The sequence below is a fragment of the Lolium perenne genome, chromosome 4, assembly GCF_019359855.2.
Source record: "Lolium perenne isolate Kyuss_39 chromosome 4, Kyuss_2.0, whole genome shotgun sequence".
In the NCBI taxonomy this organism is placed as follows: Eukaryota; Viridiplantae; Streptophyta; class Magnoliopsida; order Poales; family Poaceae; genus Lolium; species Lolium perenne.
In genome coordinates this window covers 263,427,475-263,453,842 of record NC_067247.2, presented here as the reverse complement: position 1 = coordinate 263,453,842, position 26,368 = coordinate 263,427,475, and the positions used below count along the sequence as shown (strand labels likewise).

Sequence of the window (26,368 nt, the reverse complement as noted above, 5' to 3'; positions counted from 1 at the left end):
GCAGAATCTTGGCTCCAATTTCACAAGGCCAGCAATAGCTTCTCATGGCCTCCGCGAGCTGTAACCCTGCACAAGCCAAACAAACAGCTACCAAGTGAATCAAAAGGGAACAAAATACCCACTTCACAAATGCGAACCACACCAACATCACGAACCAGTCTTCTGCGGCATGGAGAAGCCCCCATGCGTGCTGGTGTGTGAAGCCGTGAGCCTCTTGCAGAACATGTGTGGTGTCTGAGTGAGCCTCTTGCATAACATGTGTGGTATCCGAGCAATCCTCGGCATCATCTCCGTCAGCGTCGCATGAGTCCTCTTCTTCCTGTCCTGCATCCGCCTCTTCGCTTCCTGCAAACATCAGCAATGCGCCGACCCTTGATAATTCAACCCTTATTGACCAATCACAGATACATTACCACAGCCTATTCAGATCAGTACAGTAGTACCTAGTTGTCGACCAGCAGCCAGAGCTGCGTGTACACCTCGTCGGTCAAGGTAAACCGTTGCATAGAACAAATGTTTATCCAACAGGAGATATGTCCAGGATGTTTTAATCGTCCTGCATCTCCTTCTTGACGGCCATCATCGCCACACGACCTTGGATACATCCACAAGCAGGCTTAACTTCGCCAAATCTAAGGAAGTAACAAACAAGGTAAACTCTGATGAAGTATACCTCTGATTTTTTAGTGGGGAAATCAGTAAACTTGAAGAAGTTGCTGCTGGGCTTCTTCACGGTCGTCGGCTCAGTTCTCTATCACCATCCCATGCCCCTTCAGAGAATATAGAGAGGGGTAATTAGAACAGAGACATGAGAGCCGGCGAGATTGAATAGGTGAACGCGCATGTTCAAGACAACAGTGTTCGCCGTTGCCCGCCGCCGCACAGGAGAGAGGAGAGAAAACATGACAACAGAGGAGAGCCCGCCCATTCCCCGCCGCCGCTTCTCCCCGTTCCTCACTATGAGACAGGAGAGAGGACATGACGAGTGAGGACAGGACGAGAGAGGATAGACTGGGGAAGAGGATGCACTAACCATCCATCGTCGTTCCCCTCCGCCATCAGCCTCGCCGCCGCCGCCGCCGCTAGGGAGAGCAAGCTGGGAGAAAAATAGGGTTTGGGAGGGAGATAGCGTGTGGAGAGGAGGAAAAACATTGGCCGGCTGAGGTAATCCTCCGTGAGGGATTTTTTTTCATCGCTCGCCCAGTCCACGCCCGGTTTTTCTCCTAGATTGCCAAAACCGCGCGCGACGAGTGGCTATCGTGGATAGCGCGAGAGGGCGCCCCACCCACACGCACTTCTTGTTCTCAATCTATACCTAATAATAAAGAAAACTAGTTGAATGCCCGTGCGTTGCTACGGCTTCTTTTTTTCTCACATTGTGTCAATACAATAGTTGTAAAAAATCACGTGTATCAAAATCACAGGGTATTTAGAAAAAATTATAAGATTCAAACCAGTCTGAAATATATTTAACAACCATATATTTGACATCGTTTGAATATGCAATAAGTACTCCACTAATTAACTATTTTATATTAAAAAAATGTCCTCCTCGATACTTCTTAGAGTATGTTGTACAATGTATGGAATATTTTCGAGTGCTTCATTTTGATGGTACTTGAGCAAGCGTACCAAAAAATTCTTCCTCAGGTCCATAATATTCTGCACAACAATACTTATCATTAGCATGTATAGTTTTAGTGAAAAAATAGAAAGTGTAGCGTAAAGTACCCACCGTGCATATTGGATGAACCAACTTTTTACCATTCCATGAAAACATAATATAAAAAATGAAATAACCAGACGCTTTCCTGTAGATAAATGACTCGTTATTATCTTAATTAATTACCGAAGAAATTAAAACATATAGGTTTTATTTTAGAGATACTCACATGCTTGAACTTTGCGGAATATCAGTTGGCGACGTGCGTGGCCAGAAAAATATATCGGCATCCCAACCAGGTTGTGCTAATGCAAGTACGTCGGTTAGGTAGATTGCAATTCTTTGTAAGATCAATTTCATCTTATGCGACCGAACCATTTTACCCTCCGACGATGGCGGCATGGACCAAGGATCAATAACAGACACAGTACATTCATGCTTATCGATGGAGAACAAGTTAAAGTGACCCGCGGATGCATAAGGGAGAAAAACCTTCAAAAGGACAACCATTAGAAACACATGTAATGTGACACCGTTGGATAAGTGAATATATTTACCAAGTTGCGTGATGCGATTTTGTAGTCTATCCCAGGCCAACTATTGAACAATGTTGCTAGGGACTGTACATTTGGCTTTACTCGGTATTTTTTACCTCGTGTGGAATCCACCATTGCCATCTGAGAAAAAAAACTATTTAGAAACATAGTGACAACAATGAAAATGCCAGATTGTAGTAACTTACACAAAAGCGTAGATCCATGTAGTGCACATCGGTCTCTGCTATCTGTAGGATCTCGTCGCATGACACTATACGAATTCCTAAGTTGAAGCAGTCATTGTCCATATGTTGGTCCATCCTAAGTATGTCCTGGATTTTCTTAAGACTCAAGCCTATTGGATACGGTTTGGAGCTCCGCACCCATTCCTGCCTATGAGGAAAATGTCAAAAATGATAAAACCATAGCAATGCATATTATCGTATTTTTTTAACATACTACTTACTCCAATAATTTGGGGTCTTGAATCGACATGATGTGTTGCAAAAGCTCGTCAACTAACTTGCGTGGGTTTGTGGGTATGATGTGGATTTTATCACTCAAGTATAGTTGTTTCGGACCCTCCACAATCACACAATCAGAAGTAGACACATTTATTTCATTGGTAGGTTTATAGTATATTGGCTTTCCTTTTATCTTATTCAATTCGAACTCCACCAGTATAACGATTAATTTTCGGCGAAATTCTTTCATATCCTTCTGCAAAATATAATATTTAAAAACATATCCTTAAGACAACTATTGAAAACGTAAGCGGCTACTAATGTTATCCTCAAAAATAATAACACACCTGAGTGAACTGATCAGACAACACATCACCTGTCCAATATTCCATATAATTAAGCATGAATAACCCGCACGATGCGCTACAAGATTATTAGGCACCAATTCAGTAATTCATATAGAAAAATCAACGTAAATAACATTTAAACATGTATAAAATTAATTGTAAGAATGCGCTATTGGTACACGTATAAACCCATCCATCTAAAAAAAAGAGGTCAACATACCCATCAGTTTGCATACGTTGTTGAAACTGTTGTACTACTGGCCATGTTGTGACATCAAGATCCATCCACCTATCACCTTTGTCAAAATCTTTCATTTGGGATGCGATTTTCAAATGCTTCTCAAGTCCCTGCAACTTTTATATGAGACAAAAGGTATTAGATATTGAGGCAAACATAATGTAAAAAGAGAATCAAAATCAATAGTTATTTACCATAACACTGATGTCACTCCGCCCCATTGAATCACCAAGGGAGTCCAATATTTGTATCACACGCTTTTTTGCATTTACGACCAGTAAATACCAGTGCGTCTTACTTATATTTATAGGAAATAAGACCTGAAGTAAATATTGTATAAGACTAAGAAACACACATATTCAAAACACATGAATGAGATCCATAGGGAGATCACATAATTCTTACCATGTCATGCTTTAGATAAAGATGCACCCGTTTCATGGCACGGTGATGTTCTGATTTTTTCAGTACGGCAGCTGCGAATGTGGTATCGAGATATACCTTTCCACCCGGTCTCTCCCGCAGATGATCGCATGAGCTTATACAATAAATATATGCATTTATAACCTATAATCGAACACATAAAAGATATTTAAGTTCAAGACAATTTTAGATAATATGTAAGTAGTGGTCTCTGTGTTGTTGACTTACGTCGCCCGACAAGAATGCATCATCACGTGTAAGACATCTCAAGTCATCATTAGATAATAAAGAATCACCGATGTCGACGAACTTAGTATCTTTAGGCGCGGACATGATTGATTCAATAATAGCAAAATCTTCACTGGTGCAGACGTAGTCTGCCATGATATATAAGTTCGGTAAAAATAATAAAGCATAAAGGAAATGAGGACAACCGAGCGAAACTAAGTACCTTCAGGTATAACATGTGTGTTTGCTTTCTTGGGCTTATTATGCCGTGAGTGCATCTCTTTTGACTGTGTATAAGCCTGTGAAGTCTCTTCCAAAAACATCGTGTTTGGCTCTTTGATGGCACCTTGTTCTGGTACACTGATGACATCCATATGTATATTGTTCATGACCTGCGAAAGTGGAACATTTTTATGTGCAAAATTTATGGAACAAAATTAAACTTAAAACATTGGCATATGGAAACATGCGTAGAAAATAAAGACAATCACCTTATTCGGTTGTTTAATAGTCGATGAGTTTTCTATCTCTTCTACCAACATTGCATCCGTCCCTATGGCGGTGTGTTCTTTCGGAGTATCGATAATATCTGTTTTGGCCCCGGCAATGATCTACAAAGGTGAAACATATTATCAAATAAAAACTCTACATACCGAAATATGAAAAATGCATTTAAACACAATTTTTCATTGCACCTCTTTTGAATGTGTCAAATTCGGTGAGCTTTTGTTTCCGTCAAACATCATCCGGTCAGGATTTATTGTCTCCTGTGATCTAAAAAACATATAACAGAGTTAGAAAATAGAAATAGCTGAAATAAATGATAAGTATACATGTGACAATCTCTTAAAAAAAAAAAACCCCCTCTCACTGTCTCTATCCTATTCCCTCCCCATCCTGCTCAAATCCTCTAGCCGCCCGGCCGACGGCCGTCCTCCGCGCCGCCACTGCTGAGCCCGTCCGCCCGCCCGCCCGGCCGTCCTCCTCTTCCTCCCTTTCCCTCAATACCGCCGACCCAATCATCGAGCCCGCGTCCCGTCGCCGCACACGTCTCCCGCCTCGCCACCGCGGCCCCTGCACGCCGGAGCCCGCGCGGCCGTCTCCCGCCTCGCCACCGCGGCCCCTGCACTCCGGAGCCCGCGCCGCCGTATCCCGCCTCGGCACCGCGGCCTCTGCACGCCGGAGCCCGCGCCGCCGTCTCCCGCCTCGCGTGTGCGGCGCCCGCACGCCGGAGCTCGTTGCGGCGCCCGCACGCCGGTGCCAGCGCGGCCTTCCTCCTCCCGGCCTGCTCGGCGCCTGCACGCCGGAGCCCGCGCTGAACCCCGCCCACCCTGGTCCAGACGCGCCCGCTCCTCTGCGCTGCCGCAGTCCCCCCCTGTCGCATTATGCCGCAGCGGCAGCTGTCGGTAACCTGGCCGAGAGGAAGGCCTAGGTGCGCGGCGCTGACGGACGAATTCGAGGGCGCGGCGTTGATGGTAGAGGGATTTGGCGGCACACCTCTCGTCCATGCTTGCCGATGAGGATTCGTGGTACCGACGCTGGTGAAGGTTGATCAACGAGGAGAGTAATAGGTAATCTCTTTTGTTTTATATTGGTACATATGATCGATATTTGGTAGGTGTTGTAGCACAGAATATTTCCTGTTTATTTTGGTGTAGGATCATGTCTTTTAAGGTGATTGATCCTGAGTACTTATCGTTTATTTTGGTAGTCTATAATATATTTGTAGCTTCCATCTTTGTTAAACTTTATTAAATAGAATAGAATCTCAAATTTGTTGAGACACCGATGTCTGCATATGTGGTGAACATTCAGATCAATCACCTGAATAAAGCAGATCGATCAGTCACCGTGGGATGGCTGCACCCTGGTAGACTTTGTCATGCCTTTTTAGATTTATTTAATTATATTTTCTTAAATTTCACCGCATCATGTATGTATAAGTATATGGTGCGATATTCAAATTCTTGGTTGTACATCACGCCAATACACAGGTCGAACATAAAAATTGAAACTATTTTTATTGCAAGAAAGAAATGCACCTCTTATCTTACAGAAAAGTCTTCTGAGCAAAAAGCCTCTCATGTCAACCTATCTAATTTCTTAATTTCCACCCACAGATGTGGAGCTTGTTGTATGTGTAGAGATGTAGCCTGCACATACTCCCAATTTCTTGCTCAGAAGACTCCAACCTGCTGTGTATCTCTGTCATCGTTTTACAATGACACTACTGCGAACTGCCCGACGTGCTCTTGTGGCTGTCAAAGCAATGTTACTCATCCAGGAAGCTGCGTAAAGTGAGTACAAACTTGTTACTCCTTCACTTTCTATTAAGGTTCCAATTTTCTGCAAAATTCCTTATGAAACCTATGCACTGTACAGTGACAATTCGCCTTATTTACGATCTGCCATCAATGGTCCTGGCAAAATTACCGGCCAACCTCTTGTCCAATGTACTCCCCACATGTGCCCGATAAAAATTCATGGCATTTGAAGCTCAACTACAAGGACTATGGTAATTTTTTGACTGCATTTAACAAATAAGGATGATTTTTATGCTAACAAGCACCACAGAATTTAAGTTTTTTTAATTCTTTGGTGGTATGTTCTTTCAAATAATTGTTTAAGCATGGACATTTTTTTACCTATGTTCTCTGTTCCTCAGTGAAGCAGATGAAATTATAAGGACTCCATCTTGCAGCATCTATCCATTTTCAGTTTCCTCGGGTAAAATCCTTTAATACTCTTCTCAATAGTCTGGAATTAAGTTGTTTCTGTATATTGAGATGAAACTTTGAATTGTGTAGGTAACTGTTTCATCAGTGGCTTCTGTCTATAATGAGTATGCCATGAGAAGCCAAGATACCAATATTTATCTTCAGGTATTTTTTTCTACGAATGATGGAGAAACTGTCATTTTCCATTTTTCTTAACTTCATACTTATTCTGACATGGGAGTATTGAGAAAATGTTCAAATTATTTGTAATACATCATGGAAATACACAAGCAATAAATATACTTCTTATTTGATGCATAAAAGAGTAAAGCTAAAAGCCTCACATGGCCGTGGGGGTACATTATATAGGTACCAGAACTATGGCCACAGGCGGGAAGCCAAAAATATTTTTTTTAGGCTTTGGCGGTAATACTACTCTTTTTCCTGATACCAAAAACAAAGAAAGCAAATCGTTAGAGAGAATAGCATCTTAAAAAATCAGGACATTCCTTCCGAGGGATAAATAATAATGGCAATTGATATTTTTGTTTGTATGATGAAATCAACAAATATTATGTGCGAGATACTTGCCTTTCTATGATCCCATCAGCGTGAGGAAATTATTAACGCCAAATATGAAATTGATTTTGGTGACATTTGTTTGCTAAGTTGCCATTAATATGTGGGAGATCCATATCTTTATATGACGCCACCAGCTTGAGATGAATCTGGAGACCAAATATTAAATTGATCTAGTTAACATGATCCGAATAACAGCGTGCTGACGTACGAGAGCTATCTGCTTGGAAAATATCATGAATACCAAATGTTAGATTTGTATGACCGACAAGTCCCAAATATTTACATGACGTTATCAGTTAGAGAAATAACAGGAACAGTAATATTTAATTTGTTTGGGCGTCATTTCTTTATAAAATTCTAAAATATATTGTGTGATATTTTTGTCCTTCACGGACACAATCATCAACAGGAGAAAAATCAGGAACAGTAAATAACAAATGATTTGGGTGACAATTATTTTGTCAAGATTCATATAATTCAGTGAGATGAGAAATACGTGCTCTACTGGAGTAGTTTTTTAGTTTTCCAAAGTCTGTATTGTTGGACGTGGACTTAATTTTGTTTCCGTGTTCCATCTAGTTGATGTTTATTCTCATAAATTAACAGAACTTACTTCAGCTAATTTCATTGTATGCTAAAAAATAATGAATGAATAATCAAAATGATACAAACTTCAATATCTGTAATAAAGATAAAGATTATACATAAAATGACAATCGGAGGAAAATAAACATCTCGGTTCACTCTAATGACATTTGAACTAAAACTTCATTATCAGAGAGAAACAATCACTCTAGTTTTTATATTTATTATTATTTCGGACTTCCAAATCTAATCTAGCTCGTCCCACTTGTTTTCTTCCATTATGCCCTCGTCATGCGTGCGGCTGGATCCACCTTTAAATTTTCTTTTCTTCGACGGAGATTCTTCAGTGGGATCAACGTGGCCGTCGTACATGTCTCTCCTTATTAGTACCAGTCTTTTGACATGCTCCATTGTTGACATGTCAACCCGTACGTGCGCTCTGACACCTAGAACATAAGCAAAAGAACATTAACAAAGAAAATAAGTCAGAAAAATATGGCTGATTGGAGTCTTTACCGCTGAGAAGATTATAAAAGTGAGAGGGCGTTGGGCATGTCTCAATTTCAAGAGTAGTCGAATCCGTGCTATCAAGTGATCCTGAAAAATAATGTAAAAGATTATGAGGATTTGGTTTTAATATAGATTTGCTATATAAAAAAATGTGAAAAAAATCTTACTTGAGGCTTGATCAATTTTCAGGTTGTGGGCCACAAGAATGGCCCCATTCTGTTCAGCCAATAGCAAAGTATTGCCATAAGAGTAAGCTTTTTCTCCAAAGATACGAATAAAATGGATGTTGTACCCGCTGTCAACAACGGCCAACTCCCTCACCCCGCTAGGGGCTACATAATCAGATTCCATGGGGCCGACGTACATCAGTACTCCGAACACACCTACAAACAATATTATTCATAAGTTAACCCGAATAATTTATGAGAAAAACTCTGTTTAAGTACAAACTATTTACCTGTTAGCGAACCATCGGGGAACGAAAAAGGATCAGCCATAACAAAGCTCCTATGAATCATAAACAAAGCACTTCATTAGAATTCAGAAGTGAAGACTGTCAGCCATATCGGTCATGTAAACAGAAGAAAATTATTGGGGGTAAACTACCGAAGTGAAGATCAAGTGCAAATCCAAATACTATAAACCTGACGAAAATAACTTATGTAGTCAAAATGATCTCTACTCAACACGATTGATTTAGAAGCAATACATACCTGAACGGGACAATTGCGATGCTTAACTGTGAAAAATCAAGATAATAGTATCGTTGAGTTGTGGAGGTGGTCGCAGAGCAAGGCACGAATTGATCTGGGGCGGCTTAGCTTTATAGGCGTTCGTCCATTAAATTTGAGATCTGATTGGCAGATCCAAATCTCTTCAAACGTGGAAGGTTGAGATATCATACTGCAGTTACGTTATAAACTTTCCTTGCAAATCTTCTTGCAATAAAATCGTTTCTGCCAGCGTGCAATAAAAACCTTAGGAGGCTACCCTTGATCTGTGCCTAATTGATTGACCATAGATTGACCACTTAGTTAACATGTACTCATGTTCGATATTTTAGGGACAGAGGGTGAGCTTATTGGAGTTAATGGCCTAAGTGCAAATGTTTACAGGAAATTTTTTTTTGAAAGCCACACGTTTACAGGATTTAATAAGCTACCAGAAGCAAGAAAACTCGAATTTATATCTTCTTCGGCTCCCCTTGGTCCTCGATTATGGCAGCAGCTGCTGATCCATCTCTATATCTTGCCATACTTGCCGCGAGAAGGGACAGGCGACGAAGATATACAAACAAAACATGCATGTGCACCAGAAAATACAAACTGAACCAACCAGTTATCCTGCATAAAAACTAATCTGCTTGGTATCATCAATTTGTAAGTTCAGAAGAAAATACTTTGTACGAGCAGTGTGTGTTGCATCAGCTTCTTATGGCATTCCCTGTTACAGACTACACTCATGTAAAACAAAACTAAATTGACAGTTAACTGTTTCTTACATGATATAAGAAGCATCTGCTAGAAAAAATGCACATATGAAATACTCATATATTCATATAACCATTACAGCTTCAAATATGCTGGTAACTAAGATGTTCTTTACAATAATCCTCATGGAAGCTGCTCAAATTTGGTGACGGGTTCAAGTGGTAAGGACTTCCTTGTAGACTATGTTCTTCATGGTCGTTACTAAGTCCTCGGATCTCTTTCGCTTTTTGGGATTATCAGTCTGGTCGCTTCCCTTGGAATTTCCTTTGCCTAGTGGCCCATGAAGGATCTCCTTGACATTGCGCTTTTTATTGATGGCGAGGATCTTAATGTTTACCTTTGCGGTTGCTCTGGACAACGCGACGTAAAGCTGGCCATGGGAGAATACAGGTTCTGGTAGGTAAACACCTACAGTAGGGATTGTCTGCCCTTGAGCCTTGTTTATCGTCATGGCAAAGCTCAGTCTGATCGGGAATTGCTTCCTTTTAAATCTGAATGGGAACATGTCGTCATCAGACGGGCAGAGAGGTATCCGAGGAAGGAACACCCTCTCCCCAGAATGTTGTCCTAACACGATTTCCGCATCGATAGCGTTCTTTTGGAACCCCCGAACGACAAGCCTCGTGCCGTTACATAGTCCGTTAGCTGGATCAATGTTCCTGAGGAGTATAACAGGACAATTTATCTTCAACTTGAGCTCGTGGGGGGGCAGCCCATTAGGAGTTAGCGAGTGTAAGAACTCTTGAGCATAGTAGCCGTGCGGATCATCCTCTGCACTGTCAAAGCTGTGGTATATCTTCTCCATGCCATTAAAACGTTCTATCATGGTCTTGTTTATACCATCGACATAGTCGTTTTTTGTTGAGAGGATCGCTCGGGAAGTCATGTAATTCGGATCGGCCATGTTATCGCCTAGAGAAGGAAATACATGGTCGATCAGCTTCTGTAGGTCGTCCTTCTCCATGTCTGTAGACGGTATACATATATCTGTAGGGAGCCGGATGTTACCTTCCTCGTCAGCTTCCTCGGTGCCATTCCCTACCCTCAACAAGTAATCTGCGAACCATGGGTCGCTATGCGCTCTCATGTTAGTGACAAGCGGCAGCTGATGCATGCCCTTCCAAAGGTACGAACTCCGTAGGGCTGCGTCGATTATCTCGGCTCGTGTCCCCTTTCGGACGACTGGAAGCACTTGCCTAAAATCCCCACCGAAAACAATAGTCTTTCCGCCGAACGGTAGGTCCCGTCGGCCCATGATGTCACGCATGCTGTTGTCCAACGCCTCAACAGCCTGCCGCTTTGTCATTGTGGCCTCGTCCCATAATATGAGCGAGGCCATCCTTAGGAGCTTGGCTGTCCCGCTCTGCTTTGTGAAGTTACATGACGACCCATCTTCAAGGTTCAGTGGGATCTTGAATCTGGAGTGGGCGGTCCGACCTCCAGGCATGATGGAAGCGGCGACGCCTGAGGTTGCCGTTGCAATAGCAATTTTTTTCTCTTCTCGGACAGTAGCAAGGAGCGCCCTGTACAAAAAGGTCTTCCCTGTGCCTCCTGGACCATCGACAAAGAAGACACCTCCATCACCACTATGAACCGCTGAGACTATTTTTTCATAGGCATGCCTTTGTTCTGGATTTAGCGAGGACGCTAGATTTTTATCATTGGGGTCAACCTCGATATTGCTCTCTTCGATGACCTCTCTGGCCTCGCCTCCTGTGGTGTCATAGTTCTCGTCTATATCAGGAAGATCGAACATCTTTATGTCTTTGCCCATGGATTGCAACATGCCACTAATGTGAAGCAACACATTCTGCTCTACTACGTTTGGGCACGTGTGACGTCGCCGGAAGTCATCAGACATTGCCTCTAGGTGCCTATCCCACAAACCTCGCACGTCACCAGGCTCGCAGAATACCAAGATTGTTGCGAAGAGCCTCCTGAGTGAAACTGGCATCGCGAACTGTTCTGACTCGGTGAGACACTCGTCGAGGGTGCTGTCTGACTCGATGAGACCCCTCCTCTCAGCTGCATCACGAAAGCTGTCACATAACACACCATCGACGGTTTTCAGATCATCGAAGGATGTTGATCCTGGTACATGGTTTAGCAGCACCCTTAGAAAGTACCGATCCCCCTCGGCTGGATGAGCTGACACGATTCGACCTACTTGATGGCGTTCTTGCCTTGGCTTCCAATACTTCGTTTTGTGCCATGTGAAGCTTCCGGGAAAATCCCTGTACAAAATATGTCGGGCCCACGGATGATTATTGTTAGCCACAAAATACTCTGTCAGCATTGAACTCTGTACATTATCCCGGGCAAGAACTTCCTTCAGGTCTTCTCCCGCTTTGAAAGTGACTCTGTGCATATCTGGGAGATGAAGTGGCAGTTGTAGGACAGCTGGCGAGTTATCACAGAGCTTGAAGCCAAATATCCTCCACATTGCCTCTGGTGGAGTAACCCACCTCGCATCAATGTATCTCTTGATCTCATCTATGTTACCATCATTGTCAGGCTGGTCGATGTTGAACGAAGTCCGATCGTGGCCCTTGTATATGTACTTATAGAGGTACTTGACAGCTTTGATGCTAGAGCAGACCTCAACATTGATGTGGCAGTTAAACATCCGCAGAAGGTATGGGTTGTAAGGCACAACCCATCTGTTGTCCAGAATCTGACCACGGACCTTAGCGTGACGACCGTCTTTCCGTCTACGATAAACAGGGTAGGAGTCCTTTCCTTGTACGGTGTTCTCGTTGAATGCTCGCGGGTATCTACATTTGCACTGCCCATCTTGCATGCACACGTTATTGGGCTTGAGAACACCGCATGGACCGTGCATCATATGCTTTACAACCATGGCATAGAGCTCCGGGTACTTATTCTTGTCAGGGAGCTCGGCAGATATGACCTTGTCGTACTGCTCTGGCACAACGAGCTTATATGCTGAATCCATGATTAAGAGGAAATGGGCATGGGGGAGGCCTCTCTTCTGGAATTCCACTACATATACATGTGCTTTGACAACACCGAGGATGTGATTTTTGAGGAGCATCTCCTTCATCTTCTCGAGTTTGGCTCTAAACACACGGGCAACAAGATCTGGTCGATCTTGCGGGGTCTGGCCAGGCAACAAATCATCAAGTATCTCCGGCCAGCTTGGGTTGCAAGTCATTGTTAGGAAGATGTCGGGCTTGCCGTACGTTTGCACCAGTGCCATGGCATCCATATGTCTCTTCTTCATGTCTCGATAACCCCCCTTGAACGATGAAGGGAGCACCGTCCTTATGCCAACTGCGCTCGCTCGAGTTTCTCCTGCAGTGATGCTATCAACAATGCCTTTGTACAAGTCAGCACGTATCTCCGTCTGGTGCTCCCTAAACCAGTTCAACCTGCAACCCTCAATCTTTATGTACATGTCAACCGCAAACTGCTGGAACAATCGTCCTCCATGCAGTATAGGGTTGAATATGGCAGGACGTGTCTGAAGCCTGTAGCAGTAATAGTCTCTGACAGAGACGCAGAACCTGCTATTTCCCTCTGTAGAAATGCAAAATAGTAAAAAAATTAGGCAACAGATGGGAATGAAATGAAGAAAATGTCATTAATACGGAAGATCGAACCTGCATCATTATCCCGTTCTGCTCTTGACTTTTGCGCTGCTGCATATGACACATTACGTTTAGGTATGTTAGGATGCCAGCCGAGCTCGGCATTTGGGAAGAACAGCGGGTATGAGAGCGGGTCGTAACAGCCTTGTGTTGCCTGTATACTGTATCTCTCATTGTTATTACCATGGAGGATAATGCTGCGCTCGAACCTTCTTGCGAGATTGTTACCCTCTACCCAAATAGCAGCCACCTCATCTGATATAGGTTTGTTATATCTCCTTTGGTCTAGCTTCTGGTCTGTGTTCAACTCAATCCGATACTCATCAAGGTTTTCCTTCTGCGCTCCTAGTCTCCTAAACTGTTTCGAGTAGGGGTTCTCTTTGAGGATGTCGACCAACATCTTGACGACAGATTGATCTAAATTCTCTGTGGATTTGGCACGATGGTTTAGGTTCGGATCGTCGTCATAGAAGTACAGTTGCAGATGTTCCGGACGAGAACCTGGCCCGAACGAATGCACGTTGTGGTACATCGTTCTGTGTGCTCGGAATGTGTACACCCCGGACTTCATGTTCGTGTAGTTGTTGTCGAGGGTGACGCCAAGGGTTGTGAAGGAGAAGTGGCCGTTAAAGAACCGGATGCTCTCCCTGAAATGCCGAGAGTCCGCATCAGAGCTAGACCAAAGCCTCATTAGTTCTGGTATAGGCTCCGGTTCAAGCAACTCGGTTTGCCCATTCCGACAGCAGAAACCGTCGGTCTCGTACTGGAATTTTTTGGCCTTGCAAATTTCGCAATTCTCCGCGTGTTCTAGGATGTGCGTGCTGTCTGGCAGGTTTGAGTAAACAAATTCAAAAGGATCATCGTCCGTGGTGTCCTTGCCGGTCGACTCTGGTTCATCGAAGTCCATGTCATCAGCAGTGGAACCTGCAATCATTATTGAGTTATAGATTATATATATTATATTAGCTCTTAAGAATGAGGATATAATAAAAAGCAAGCTAGGCGGGCAGTTGTACCTTCACCGGCGAATAGATAATACTCATCATCCATGAGATCGCCTGGGTTGGGGTTATCCTCCATGAGCCTGGCAAGGAACGCCTCCATCTCACCTACCCCATATTTGAGTCGGTAAGGAAATGATAATAATAAAATCCTTCTAGACGTAAGAAGATGATCAAGATGTACCAAACTTACTGTCTGTATTGACGGTGTAAGCTTGTGTGCTCTCTAAAGGTGATATGGGGGGCGATGCATGTGTGCTTGACGATGGGTTGGGCGCAGACGATGTACCTGCTTCGGAGCATGACATAGTGATGGACTCGGCGGCTAGGGTGTTATGCTTTGTCGCGAAGCGAGCATTACAACGTTGTTGTTGTGCATGCCTCTCCCCGTGTGGTATGCTTTGCCTGTTTGCTCTTCGGTGTGCAACCTGACGTCGCCTCTCAACCTCTTCCAGGAATTCTTTTTCTGCTCGCTCCCTAGCCCTTTGTTGAGATCTGCTCTCCTTCCTATGATCTTCTGCTTCAGTATTCAGAAGCTCTGACTGCTGCTCATTGGTCTGTTCCGTGACATTCAAGAAGTCATCGCCCCACAAAGTATCGCCCAATGTCCTGCTAAGGTACTCTCCTGCAACATGATTGAGCGGTTAAGTAATTGTTCAGTGGAGATAGGAAATGCAATAAATATGATTAATTACCGTCAGTTTCAGTGGTGTAGTTAAGCCTGCTCGCTAAAGGTGAGGCATGCGGTGAAGCGGATGCCTCCACATCGGGTGATTCGTTAGTGACGGTTCCCAGATATGTCGTATCTGAAGATAAATGAAGCGGGCACTTCATTGCGATTGATTCAGCGCATGGGGTGTTCCGCCTGGCCATGGCTTTTCCGTTGCGTTTACTTAGCATTTTATGTCTGTCCCCGGGTGTTAGGGTGTGGCTGCGAGCTCTTCTTTCTGCATTAATTACTTGTATCTCAGCTGGCGTTAGCATATTTCGACGTGCGTAATATTGTTCCCGCCTAGCTTGCTTTTTGTCATTGTGATGTGTCGATGAAGAACCATGACCTGATTGAATGACCAGATGTTTTTATTAATTCACCATGCTCACTTGACAATGTAAATAATCATTAATATGCAAACCATTTGTTATTTGTTTACCTTGGTCAGATGTAGGTAGAGCTGTAGCCTTTTTTTTTTGGCGGGCTATCCGCCGTTTTTCTAGGTATTCCGCTTTCTTCTCAGCAGACAATCTACCATACCAAGTACTTTGTTTCCGTTCCAGATTTTCATCATTAGCAGCGGATAGTGTTACGTTCGTAGAAGGGGTACAATCTGTATAAGAATTTCGCAGACAAGTCATGTTGGTAGTAGTAATCTTTATATCAGTTACATAACAATATTTATACACATAACAAGCGGAATTGGAAATGTTAATAACAAAATATAAGAAATTCTGTTTACCATGTTCTGCGAGCTGACAGGGTTCTTCACAATTTGCAAATGTCGTGTTTGCAATTGTACTGGTTTGATTTGGCGATGGCGACAGTTGAGATCCAGCCGTTGTCTGTGCATGGTTAAAGGAATCGAGCAGATTTTTCCCACTATAATTTTCAGAACCTGGTTCACCGAAATGAGTGCTAGCTGAAAATTCGTATTTAACGGTCAGTACAAACATTCAGAGCTGCACTATGAGCTGTTGGCTGTGCATGGTCAAAGGAAACCAGAAGCTGCACTATGATATGTATGCTTCATACCTTGCTGTACAGGTAGAGGTGCAGTCTTTTTTTTTTGCCGAGCTATCCTTTGCTTCTGTAGGTACTCTTCTTTCTTTGCATCAGACAGTCGAGCATACCGACTTGTACTGCTACCTTGCTCCCGGTTTTCATCAGTAGCTTTGTTGGTTAGGTCATTAAATGGGGTCCGATCTCCTGTTTATGAAGGATAGTGTTAACTTGGCAGGTGTGGACATGACATTGATCTTTGTTTGGTCTCATAAGAAATTGAGCATACCTTGATCTGGAAGTTGTTTTGCAGCCTTTTTTTTTTGCCGGGCTATCCTCTGTTTACGTAGGTATTCTTCTTTCTTCTCATCAGACAATCGAGCATACCAGCTCTTGCTCTTTGTCTGTTGACTAATTTCACCATGATCTGTGTTTGTTAGGTCCCTAAATGGGGTACGCTCCCTCGGCGTAGATTCAGATGCATTTTCTTGATCTTTCATCTGGTAGGAAAGCAAAACAAAGAAATTCGAAAGATTAGCACCTACTATTGTACAGGCTACTGATGGGTATTCTACTAAATTGGTTACATCAAAAGCAAATGAGAGTGTAAAAAAATATATGGTTGTAAGAGCAGCCTATTATTTCAGCATAGACGCCAGTAGACCATCAGCAAAGAAAGAACAACTAAATTGGAGGCTATTCGTTTCGTATATGCAACCATATAGATTTTTGATTATACAAGGTTATGCATAGCCGCATAGGAAGTCTACTTCCATTATTCCGGAGGAGCCAGGGGTGAGCACGTTGGTGGCCGCGGTCTCTGGCGATGGCCAGATCCTCACATGTACTGGGAAGAAATAATCAACTTCACTCCACAGTGAAAATGCTTGAATGTTGACTGCAGTACCTATTTGTTTGGTGCTACTTAGAAATACACATCATAAGGCCTATGTGAAGAATTCAGATAGATGCAGTTAATTTTTGTTTGGATGAACTCCAGGATGTCAAGTTTGGGAAAAATAAATAGCTAATGAAAATTGAAAATACCAAATGAAATTTTTTGTTTGGATGAACTCCAGGATGTCAAGTCTGATGCGGACTCTCGGCATTTCAGAACTAATGAGACTTTAGATTGAGAATTGATTATGTGCTTCTGGATTTGCATCATAACTTTTGCGCATACATGTAAGCCATATTTGCACATCATATTTGCACATTGCTTACATTCCATCTTTCTTGAAGTTGAGGAGTCCAAAACTGATGTATCGGCAGCAACGAACTTCCAGGGAGGTGGTTAGAGATTTTAGTTTCTTATTTTTCTACATGTTTTAGGATTACATGGTACATCCTTTTTCCTGTATGGGTATGTAGAAAAATAACCTCAATTTTTTGACTTTGTACTGCACATTTTTCCTGTATGGGTATGGGTATTGCTTCTTTGGCACATACTTTCAGAATGATGAGCCAGGAGTGAGCACGTTGGTGGCGGCGGTCTCTGGCGATGGCCAGATCCTGGTGATTGCTGTCAGTGGAGCCCCAAAACAGCATCGACAGTGTTGTTTACCCTTTTGATCCAATTATACATCTATTCCTTGCAGGTTAACTTGTTCCAGTTCATGGAAGTACCTGCTGAGACACCTATAGTGCGGATACAAAAATACATCTATTCTATACTGCCTTAACTTTGTCTCCTCAAACTTAGTATGGTTCCTTGTACTGTAAAAATACATCTATTCTATACATGCTACTGAAAGTTTTCTTGTACTAAGATTTACCTTGTTGCTGAACTTTCATAGGAAGGAAAAGCTCAAGGGAGCAAACAGAACAAGGAGGATGGAGCTAGAAAGAGAAAGTTATCGCCATAAGCTTCCTAGACGTAAGATGTTCTTCAGCATAGCCGCACATGCCCATCAGCAATGAATTGTAACCCAAGGGCGGCGACAGAGAAAATTGATTGTATTTTCAGTTTCTCATTGTTTCATGTTCTTCCTAGACGAATGGCTAGTGGATCATGCTCGGAACGGCGGCGAGAAAAAGGGGAGTGATGGGAAGTGTGCTCCAACGAAGACGTACCTGGAACGGCGGCGAGAAAAAGCAGAGGCACAGTTCATGTTTTTTCTTCGGTGATTGATCAGACGGTTGGTACAAGGATGAGGATCGTGCAATGAAGGAAGGTGTCTTCCTGTAGCGTATCCTGATTGATTTGATTGGCGGCATATTGTACGTGATATGTGATTGCCTTATCATATTGTACGTGAAGGAGAACTGTTACCATATTTTGATGTGCCTACTTATTTTGGCCGTGACATATTTTGATGTGCCTACTTATTTTGGCCGTGATATGTGATTGCCTTACCATATTTTGATGTACCGTGATAGGTGATTGAGATATTCTGATTGAGTTTTATACCATAATTAACTTGTGCGTGGGGGGATTTTGGTGTTTGACTTGATCGGACGAAGCGGAGTAGGGAGAATAGATTGGACGGCCAGGATCTTTTCAATGACGACCACCAAACGCGTTGAGCGTCAAACGACCAACTCCCATTTAATAGTAAAGATTTTGGCCGTGACATATTTTGATGTGCCTACTTATTTTGGCCGTGATATGTGATTGCCTTACCATATTTTGATGTACCGTGATAGGTGATTGAGATATTCTGATTGAGTTTTATACCATAATTAACTTGTGCGTGGGGGGATTTTGGTGTTTGACTTGATCGGACGAAGCGGAGTAGGGAGAATAGATTGGACGGCCAGGATCTTTTCAATGACGACCACCAAACGCGTTGAGCGTCAAACGACCAACTCCCATTTAATAGTAAAGATAAGGCTTCTTGTTCGTCCGTCATTATTTGCCCTTGGAGTTGGTGGAAATTACTTCCGATGCCACCGACAAGTGGGAATAACGTTTCGCTCCGTCTATCCCAGCCTGAACGTCTTGTTCGGCCCAGAGTTTGGTCAACGCCCGAGTTCTTCCGTCCCGACCGGGAAAGTTATACTAGCTCAATCCGATCGGGCTCCAATTCTGGCACAAAAAAGAATTGAATCCCGTGCTTAAAAGTCTAACCCTCCTAGCGATTCCTCGATCCATCGAGGCGTTCGGTCGATTTGGCGATTCCCTCACCTACCAGACAAGAAGTCGTCTCCGCTGATGTACTTCCTAGACGACGCCGCTGTCTTGGCCGTCTTTGGTATCTTGCGCTTGGAAGGAGGGCTGAAGGGGCCGCTGCTCGATTCGAGCTGCTAGCTCCACCATCCGGCAGCAGCGGCCGCCCACCTATCACCGAGGGGGAGCTTCCCACAGCGCCGCAGCCGACGTACAAAAGGAACCTCTTCCTCTGTCTCACCGGCAGCCCCGCTCTCCTCTCAGGCAAGCTTGTGGTGCGTATAGAGGTGAGCCCTGTGGCGGTAAACTAGAGCTTCAGCTTGTTCTATGGCACGGTGAGTGGTGACATGGTGTACTTCCTGACGAACTCTCAGCCACAGTATTCCGTCCACTTCCTTAAGCCGGTGCCCACAGCCGGACCGAGCAGCAATATGGTGGCGAACCAGATGAAGGCATACTCGCCGACGCACTTGGGTTCACGCCCACATAGCTGACGAGGAATGTCAAGTACGTAACTATGTACCCACACATCTCTTCTGTTAAATACTGCTCAAGACCTTTGTTCTTTCACAGGTAGTAGCAATGTTCAGAAAGTATCAGACGTCTGATTGAAAGAGTTCCATAATGTTTTCGTACGGTGTCTGAGAAAAGAGAGTCATTTCCTTCACGTAATCACGTTTCAGTTTACTGAGGATTCCTGCACTTACAACTTGGGAGGTTATTACTGATATAGGCCGAACTTCAAATTTTATGATGGCCATGTGGCTGGACAAGGAAATCTGGGCCAAGTGCTACATGCTGTCGGCGAGGAAGTTGTTTATCGTATGACGGTATGAGGCGTCACACCACAGTACTGGAGCCGGTCCCCTCTCACGGACTCTATCTCTCTTGCATTTCTAATGCAGATCCTATGAATTATTATCTAGCGTTGAGTATATAACTTGTTATCAAATGCTTCTGCCTTGTCATCTTGTTCTCCTCAAATTCTATATTGCTCTTGATTCCCGAGAAAGAGACAGTGCAGTTTATGAGCATGAGATTGTATCCAAGTGATTGGACTGGAGTGCGTCCTCCATCTTTAGTTCTTTACAAAGACGTAGTGAACCAACATATGCTGGGTTCAGAAACTTTGGAAGTTATGCGATCTTGATGGACTGATCAACTAAACCGTTGACTGCAATTTGGAGACAGAGCCGAACACATTGGTTTTGTTGAGATGGCACTCACTGGCAAGCATGGCGTCTGAAGCAGCTGTCATGCCGCCCTGCTTATCAACTATGCCGTGCCGCGATGCCCTCCTCAAGCAGAAACATGGAGCATGCATCTATGTGTACACACGAGAAAAGATCAACGCTTTGTGTGTTGATTAGATAAAATAAAAACTAAATAATTAACTTGGATTTATCTAGATTTGCATATATCTACACACTAAAATATGTCTACATACATGCGAATTTAGAAAACTCTCAGTCACTTATTTCGGGTCGGAGTGAGTAGGAGGTCAAGTTAACAAATATTTGAAATGTTAATGATTTAATTTTATCTATGTTTTATTTTTTATTATATGAATTATTTTGTGTGTATTGTTGTGTTATATATATGTAGTTACAAGACATTTTAAAAAAATCATGGATCCACTACGATCGGAATTTTGTTTACTTTTATAGTTAAATTCTTGAAATAATTAGGGTTGTGTTATACCTATCTACATATTATCAAATATTCTCGATGGAAATTATATTTCTGTAAAATAATAATTAGTACAAATCAATCCGCCGCAACGCGCGGGCATATTTACTAGTGTATTTTAATGGGATAAACTTTCACTATGTTAGGCATTACGGGCCTCCACTGGACAATAAGGCACACAATTGGTACGGCCATGTTTGTTATCAAAGGGTTCAAATTTCAAAGCCCACTAAGGACGTTGCACCAGCTCACCTAGCCAGGAAAGAATGGAAAATGACGATTTCACCAGGAGGACTTTTTTTTGCGAGCACTGCTATACACACGACAAAGTTCATACGATACACGTACGACACAGCAAATCAATCCATCCGTGGGTGACACCAAGTGCAGCGGACCACCGGATGACGCATCGTGCAAGGATCGGACCACGAGTTGTCGTACGTGAAGCATTTCCTTTTTTTGCGGGTATCATCAGGAGGACGTTGCCAAGGCTTCATTCCGCCTGACTGGTCGTGTTAATTTATGTCAGCATCATAGTTCGCCTGACTGGTCGTGTTAATTTATGTCAGCACCATGGTTTTGCTCTTCTAGTGTCAGACTTCATTCCGGCACTACAAATTCCACAATTAGCAAGAAAAACTGCCGGCCAACACGTCCTGCAAAGCATGAGAAATTGAGAAGCATCACGTGATCACGGTTAGGCATAAAAAATTCAGGAGTGTACCCTATGCATGCTTATTTTTATCCTTTTTTAACCAGATGTCATTAATAACCAATATGTGATATTGCTTGTCTTAGTTAAACACACTTGAGTGCCACAACACCACCCCTGTATACAAGTTTGTTTTTGCTCACTTTTCTTCTAAGCTGATTAATTATCTTAGCATTATATGGTTGTTTGAGTCTTTATTAATTTCAGGTAAGTCATCCCTTCTATCTAAAGGAAAAACGTTATAGTGTCGTCCCCTTCTCCTCAACATCTTCTCAATGGTATTACCGGAGATTCAATCATGAAACCCTTGCATATTGCACAATTGGGTATCACTAGTGCTTTCCACTACCAAGTGGTTCATCCTTCTCAGTGGCATTGTCCGAGAAGCTCTCTCTGGTTGTTGTTCTTTGTCATCACAATTTACACCCTAAATCATATCCTTCAACATGCACCTTCCAGTAGTAGAAAAAGAGGCTTCCATCCGCCCCCATTAGTCCACAAAATATAGGAACCGCGACTAAAGGGGTCTTTAGTCGCGGTTCGGGAGGCGACCCGCGACTAAAGACCTGGACCCAGCGCGCTCGGTGGCCAGCTGGTGGACGGGAGGAGCTTTAGTCGCAGTTGGCCAGGCCAACCGGGACTAAAGGTCCTTAGGCCTGGCCCGAAGGCCTTTAGTCGCGGTTGGCCAGGCCAACCGGGACTAAAGGCCCATCCCTATAAAAGGCAGCTCAGCTCACTTCACTTAGCCATTTGGTGCCACTTCTCTTCACAATCTTCACAAGGGGGTGTTAGGTTTGCTTTTGGTTCCTCTTGTGCACACAAGGTGTTTGATGAAATGCCCGAGAGCATGAAACAAACATGATATGAAGTGTCCGAGCCACACTTGAGCTTTCTCATTTATTTTTTCCTCCTCGATCGGGGTTAGCAACTTGAACCTTTCATGTGTCATTGATAAAATATGCATGTGTGTAGTTCATTGTTTAATTTCTATTATTTGTAGCTAGTTAGTTTAACAAATGCATGATGGTTAATTATATACTTTATATAATAATAATGCAGATGAATCGGCAATGGATGTACGGTAACCGACTCTCCGGCGAGTTCATTACGGGTTTGAAAGATTTCCTCGTAGTGGCTAATGCGAACAAGCAGGGGGGTTTTGTTATTTATCCATGTGCTGCCTGTAAGAATCAGAAGGGTTACTCTTCCTCAAGAGACGTTCACCTGCACCTGCTTCGGCAGGGTTTCATGCCAAGCTATAATTGTTGGACCAAGCATGGAGAAAGAGGGGTTAGAATGGAAGAAGATGAAGAAGGGGAGGATATCAACGATGACAACTATCCTGATCATTTCGGTGATACTTTCATGGAGGATGCTGAAGGTGGGGAAGGTGAAGGGGAAGGTGAAGAAGAGGCACGTGATGAGCCCGCTGATGATCTTGGTCGGACCATGGCTGATGCACGGAGAGGCTGCGAAACTGAAAAGGAGAGGAAGCATTTGGATCGCATGTTAGAGGAACACAAAAAGTCGCTGTACCCCGGATGCGATAATGGTCTGAAAAAAGCTGGATTGCACACTGGATTTGCTGAAATGGAAGGCACGGGAAGGTCTATCTGACTCGGGACTTGAAAATTTGCTGAAAATGATGAAGAATATGTTTCCAAAGAATAACGAGTTGCCCTCCAGTACGTACGAAGCAAAGAAGGTTGTATGCCCTCTAGGTTTAGAGGTTCTGAAGATACATGCATGCATTAACGACTGCATCCTCTACAGCGGTGAATACGAGAATTTGAATGAATGCCCGGTATGCACTGCATTGCGTTATAAGATCAGAGGCGATGACCCTGGTGACGATGTTGAGGGCGAGAAACCCAGGAAGAGGGTTCCCGCCAAGGTGATGTGGTATGCTCCTATAATACCACAGTTGAAACGTCTCTTCAGGAACAAAGAGCATGCCAAGTTGTTGCGATGGCACAAAGAGGACCGTAAGTCGGACGGGGAGTTGAGACACCCCGCAGATGGAACGCAATGGAGAAAGATCGACAGAGAGTTCAAGGAATTTGCAGCTGACGCAAGGAACATAAGATTTGGTCTAAGTACATATGGCATGAATCCTTTTGGCGAGCAGAGCTCCAGCCATAGCACCTGGCACGTGACTCTATGCATCTACAACATTCCTCCTTGGTTGTGCATGAAGCGGAAGTTCATTATGATGCCAGTGCTCATCCAAGGTCCGAAGCAACCCGGCAACGACATCGATGTGTACCTAAGGCCATTAGTTGATGAACTTTTACAGTTGTGGTGCAGACCTGGTGTACGTGTGTGGGATGAGCACAAAGAAGAGGAATTTGACCTACGAGCGTTGCTTTTCGTAACAATCCACTATTGGCATGCTCTTAGTAACCTTTCGGGACAGACAAATAAGGGATACAATGCATGCACGCACTGCTTACATGAGACTGAAAGTGTATATCTGGATAATTGTAAGAAGAACGTGTACCTGGGGTATCGTCGATTTCTTCACCGACATCATAACGTAAGAAAGAAAGGCAAGCATTTCAACGGCAAGGCAGATCACCGGCCGAAGCCTGCAGAACGTACTGGTGCTGAGGTATTTGATATGGTTAAGGATTTGAAAGTCATCTTTGGAAAGGGTCCTGGCGGACAATCAGTTCCGCAGGGAGTTGACGGGCACGCACCCATGTGGAAGAAAAAATCTATATTTTGGGAGCTAGAATATTGGAAAGTCCTAGATGTCCGCTCAGCAATCGACGTGATGCATATTACGAAGAATATTTGCGTGAACCTGCTAAACTTCTTGGGCATGTATGGGAGGACAAATGATACAAAGGAAGCACGGCAGGACCATCAACGTTTGAAAGACCCAAATGACCGGCATCCGGAATGGTTTCAAGGTCGTGCCAGCTATGCTCTTACCAAAGAAGAGAAGGTCAACTTTTTTGAATGCCTGAGCAGTATGAAGGTCCTGTCTGGCTTCTCGTCGAATATAAAGGGAATAATAAACATGGCAGACAAAAAGTTCCAAAACCTGAAGTCTCACGACTGCCACGTGCTTATGACACAATTGCTTCCGATTGCTTTGAGGGGGCTCCTACCGGAAAATGTTCGAGTAGCCATTGTGAAGCTATGTGCATTCCTCAATGCAATCTCTCAGAAGGTAATCAATCCAGAAGATCTACCACGGTTACAAAACGATGCGGTCCAATGTCTTGTCAGTTTCGAGTTGGTGTTCCCACCATCCTTCTTCAATATTATGACGCACCTCCTGGTTCACCTAGTCGAAGAGATTTCCATTCTCGGTCCTGTATTTCTACACAATATGTTCCCCTTTGAGAGGTTCATGGGAGTATTAAAGAAATATGTTCGTAACCGTGCTAGGCCAGAAGGAAGCATCGCCAAGGGCTATGGAAATGAGGAGGTAATTGAGTTTTGTGTTGACTATGTTCCTGACCTTAAGCCGATTGGTCTTCCTCAATCGCGGCACGAGGGGAGAATAAGTGGAAAAGGCACGATCGGAAGGAAATCAACGATATGTATGGACGGCCATTCTATGACTGAAGCACACCACATAGTTCTGCAAAATTCCAGTTTGGTGGCTCCGTACTTCAAGGAATACAAGAATATTTTACGCTCGGACAACCCGGGGAAGCCTGAATCCTGGATTAGAAAGGCCCACATGGAGACTTTCGGCAGTTGGTTGCGAAAACATTTAATGAATGACAATGATGTTGGAGATCAGCTGTACATGTTGGCCAAGACACCATCTTCGACTATAACAACTTTCCTAGGGTACGAGATAAATGGGAATACATTTTACACGATCGTCCAAGATAAAAAAGAGCACCAACCAAATCAGTGGTGTCCGCTTTGATGCAGCAACCGAGACTGGGAAAAAGGTCACATATTATGGTTACATAGAGGAGATATGGGAACTTGACTATGGACCCTCCTTTAAGGTCCCTTTGTTCCGGTGCAAATGGTTCAAGCTAACAGGAGGTGGGGTAAAGGTGGACGAGCAATACGGAATGACAATTGTGGATTTCAACAATCTTGGTTACCTTGACGAACAATTCGTCCTAGCCAAAGATGTCGCTCAGGTTTTCTATGTGAAGGACATGAGTAGCAAACCGAGGAAACGGAAAGATAAGAAAACGATCAGTACAACATGCGATGATCCAAAGCGCCACATTGTTCTTTCAGGGAAAAGAAACATCGTGGGAGTGGAGGACAAGACAGACATGTCAGAAGATTATAATAAGTTTGGTGAAATTCCGCCCTTCAAAGTGAACACTGACCCAAGCATTAAGTTAAATGATGAGGATGCTCCATGGATACGGCACAATTGTAAGCAAGCAGGGACACAAGGGAAGAAATGATGTGTAATAATTTATTGTACCAAACTTTGTTGAATGGATAATTTATTGTAATAATGATCTGTGATGTGTTTGGTGTCCATTTTCGAATGATTCGATTGATTCGAGATACCACTGATGATACATGAAATTTGAACTACAACCAATGATGTGAAGGACATGCCTAGGCCTAGGAGTACATCTTGGAATGTTGGAGTGATTTAGTCATACTCCTGCCTAGGCGTATAATATGCATACTCGTAGTCTTCATAGTCGTCGCCGTTGTACTAGTAGTCGTCGCCTTCTAAGTTGCCGCCGTCGTCGTCGCTGCCGTCGTCGCTGTCGTCGGGCGGCGCTCGTGGCTCGAACTGAGGGT

General features: G+C 43.5%; 1 protein-coding gene and 3 long non-coding RNA genes across 5 annotated transcripts; 2 read left to right on the top strand and 2 right to left on the bottom strand.

Annotated features, from left to right (window-relative positions):
• Positions 1 to 1,464: 1,464 nt before the first annotated feature.
• LOC127323193 (uncharacterized) lies at positions 1,465 to 2,337 on the bottom strand. The gene is made up of 3 exons (XR_011756780.1): positions 1,893 to 2,337; positions 1,736 to 1,811; positions 1,465 to 1,662 (listed from the first exon to the last, which is right to left on the bottom strand). It is a non-coding gene; the product is annotated as an uncharacterized lncRNA (long non-coding RNA).
• A 2,439-nt stretch (positions 2,338 to 4,776) lies between these two features.
• Positions 4,777 to 17,514, top strand: LOC139830639 (uncharacterized). The gene is made up of 6 exons (XR_011743592.1): positions 4,777 to 5,470; positions 6,020 to 6,196; positions 6,282 to 6,414; positions 6,565 to 6,626; positions 6,707 to 6,781; positions 17,352 to 17,514. It is a non-coding gene; the product is annotated as an uncharacterized lncRNA (long non-coding RNA).
• Positions 8,030 to 15,164, bottom strand: LOC127323207 (uncharacterized). Its single transcript, XM_051351380.2, has 7 exons — positions 13,407 to 15,164; positions 9,986 to 13,323; positions 9,007 to 9,032; positions 8,751 to 8,800; positions 8,461 to 8,676; positions 8,300 to 8,380; positions 8,030 to 8,229 (listed from the first exon to the last, which is right to left on the bottom strand). Exons 1-7 carry the CDS (start codon positions 14,326 to 14,328, stop codon positions 8,030 to 8,032), a joined length of 4,833 nt encoding a protein of 1,610 aa, XP_051207340.2. The 5' UTR covers positions 14,329 to 15,164.
• Positions 17,515 to 17,542: 28 nt separating the features above from the next.
• LOC127323189 (uncharacterized) lies at positions 17,543 to 18,537 on the top strand. Of its 2 annotated transcripts, none has more exons than XR_011743591.1 (3): positions 17,543 to 17,810; positions 17,906 to 17,985; positions 18,076 to 18,537. It is a non-coding gene; the product is annotated as an uncharacterized lncRNA (long non-coding RNA). The 2 variants fall into 2 exon arrangements; XR_007865445.2 differs by having other exon boundaries at positions 18,103 to 18,536.
• Positions 18,538 to 26,368: the final 7,831 nt, after the last annotated feature.

Excerpts from the sequence above, each read along its gene's own strand:
- LOC127323207 (XM_051351380.2), bottom strand. The coding sequence starts at position 14,328 with ATGATTGCAGGTTCCACTGCTGATGACATGGACTTCGATGAACCAGAG. Across the intron at positions 9,033-9,985 it reads GAAAGAGATCCGAGGACTTA|TTAAGCATCGCAATTGTCCC; the intron begins GTAACGACCATG and ends GATTTTTCACAG. Across the intron at positions 8,230-8,299 it reads CTTTTATAATCTTCTCAGCG|GTGTCAGAGCGCACGTACGG; the intron begins GTAAAGACTCCA and ends CTTATGTTCTAG.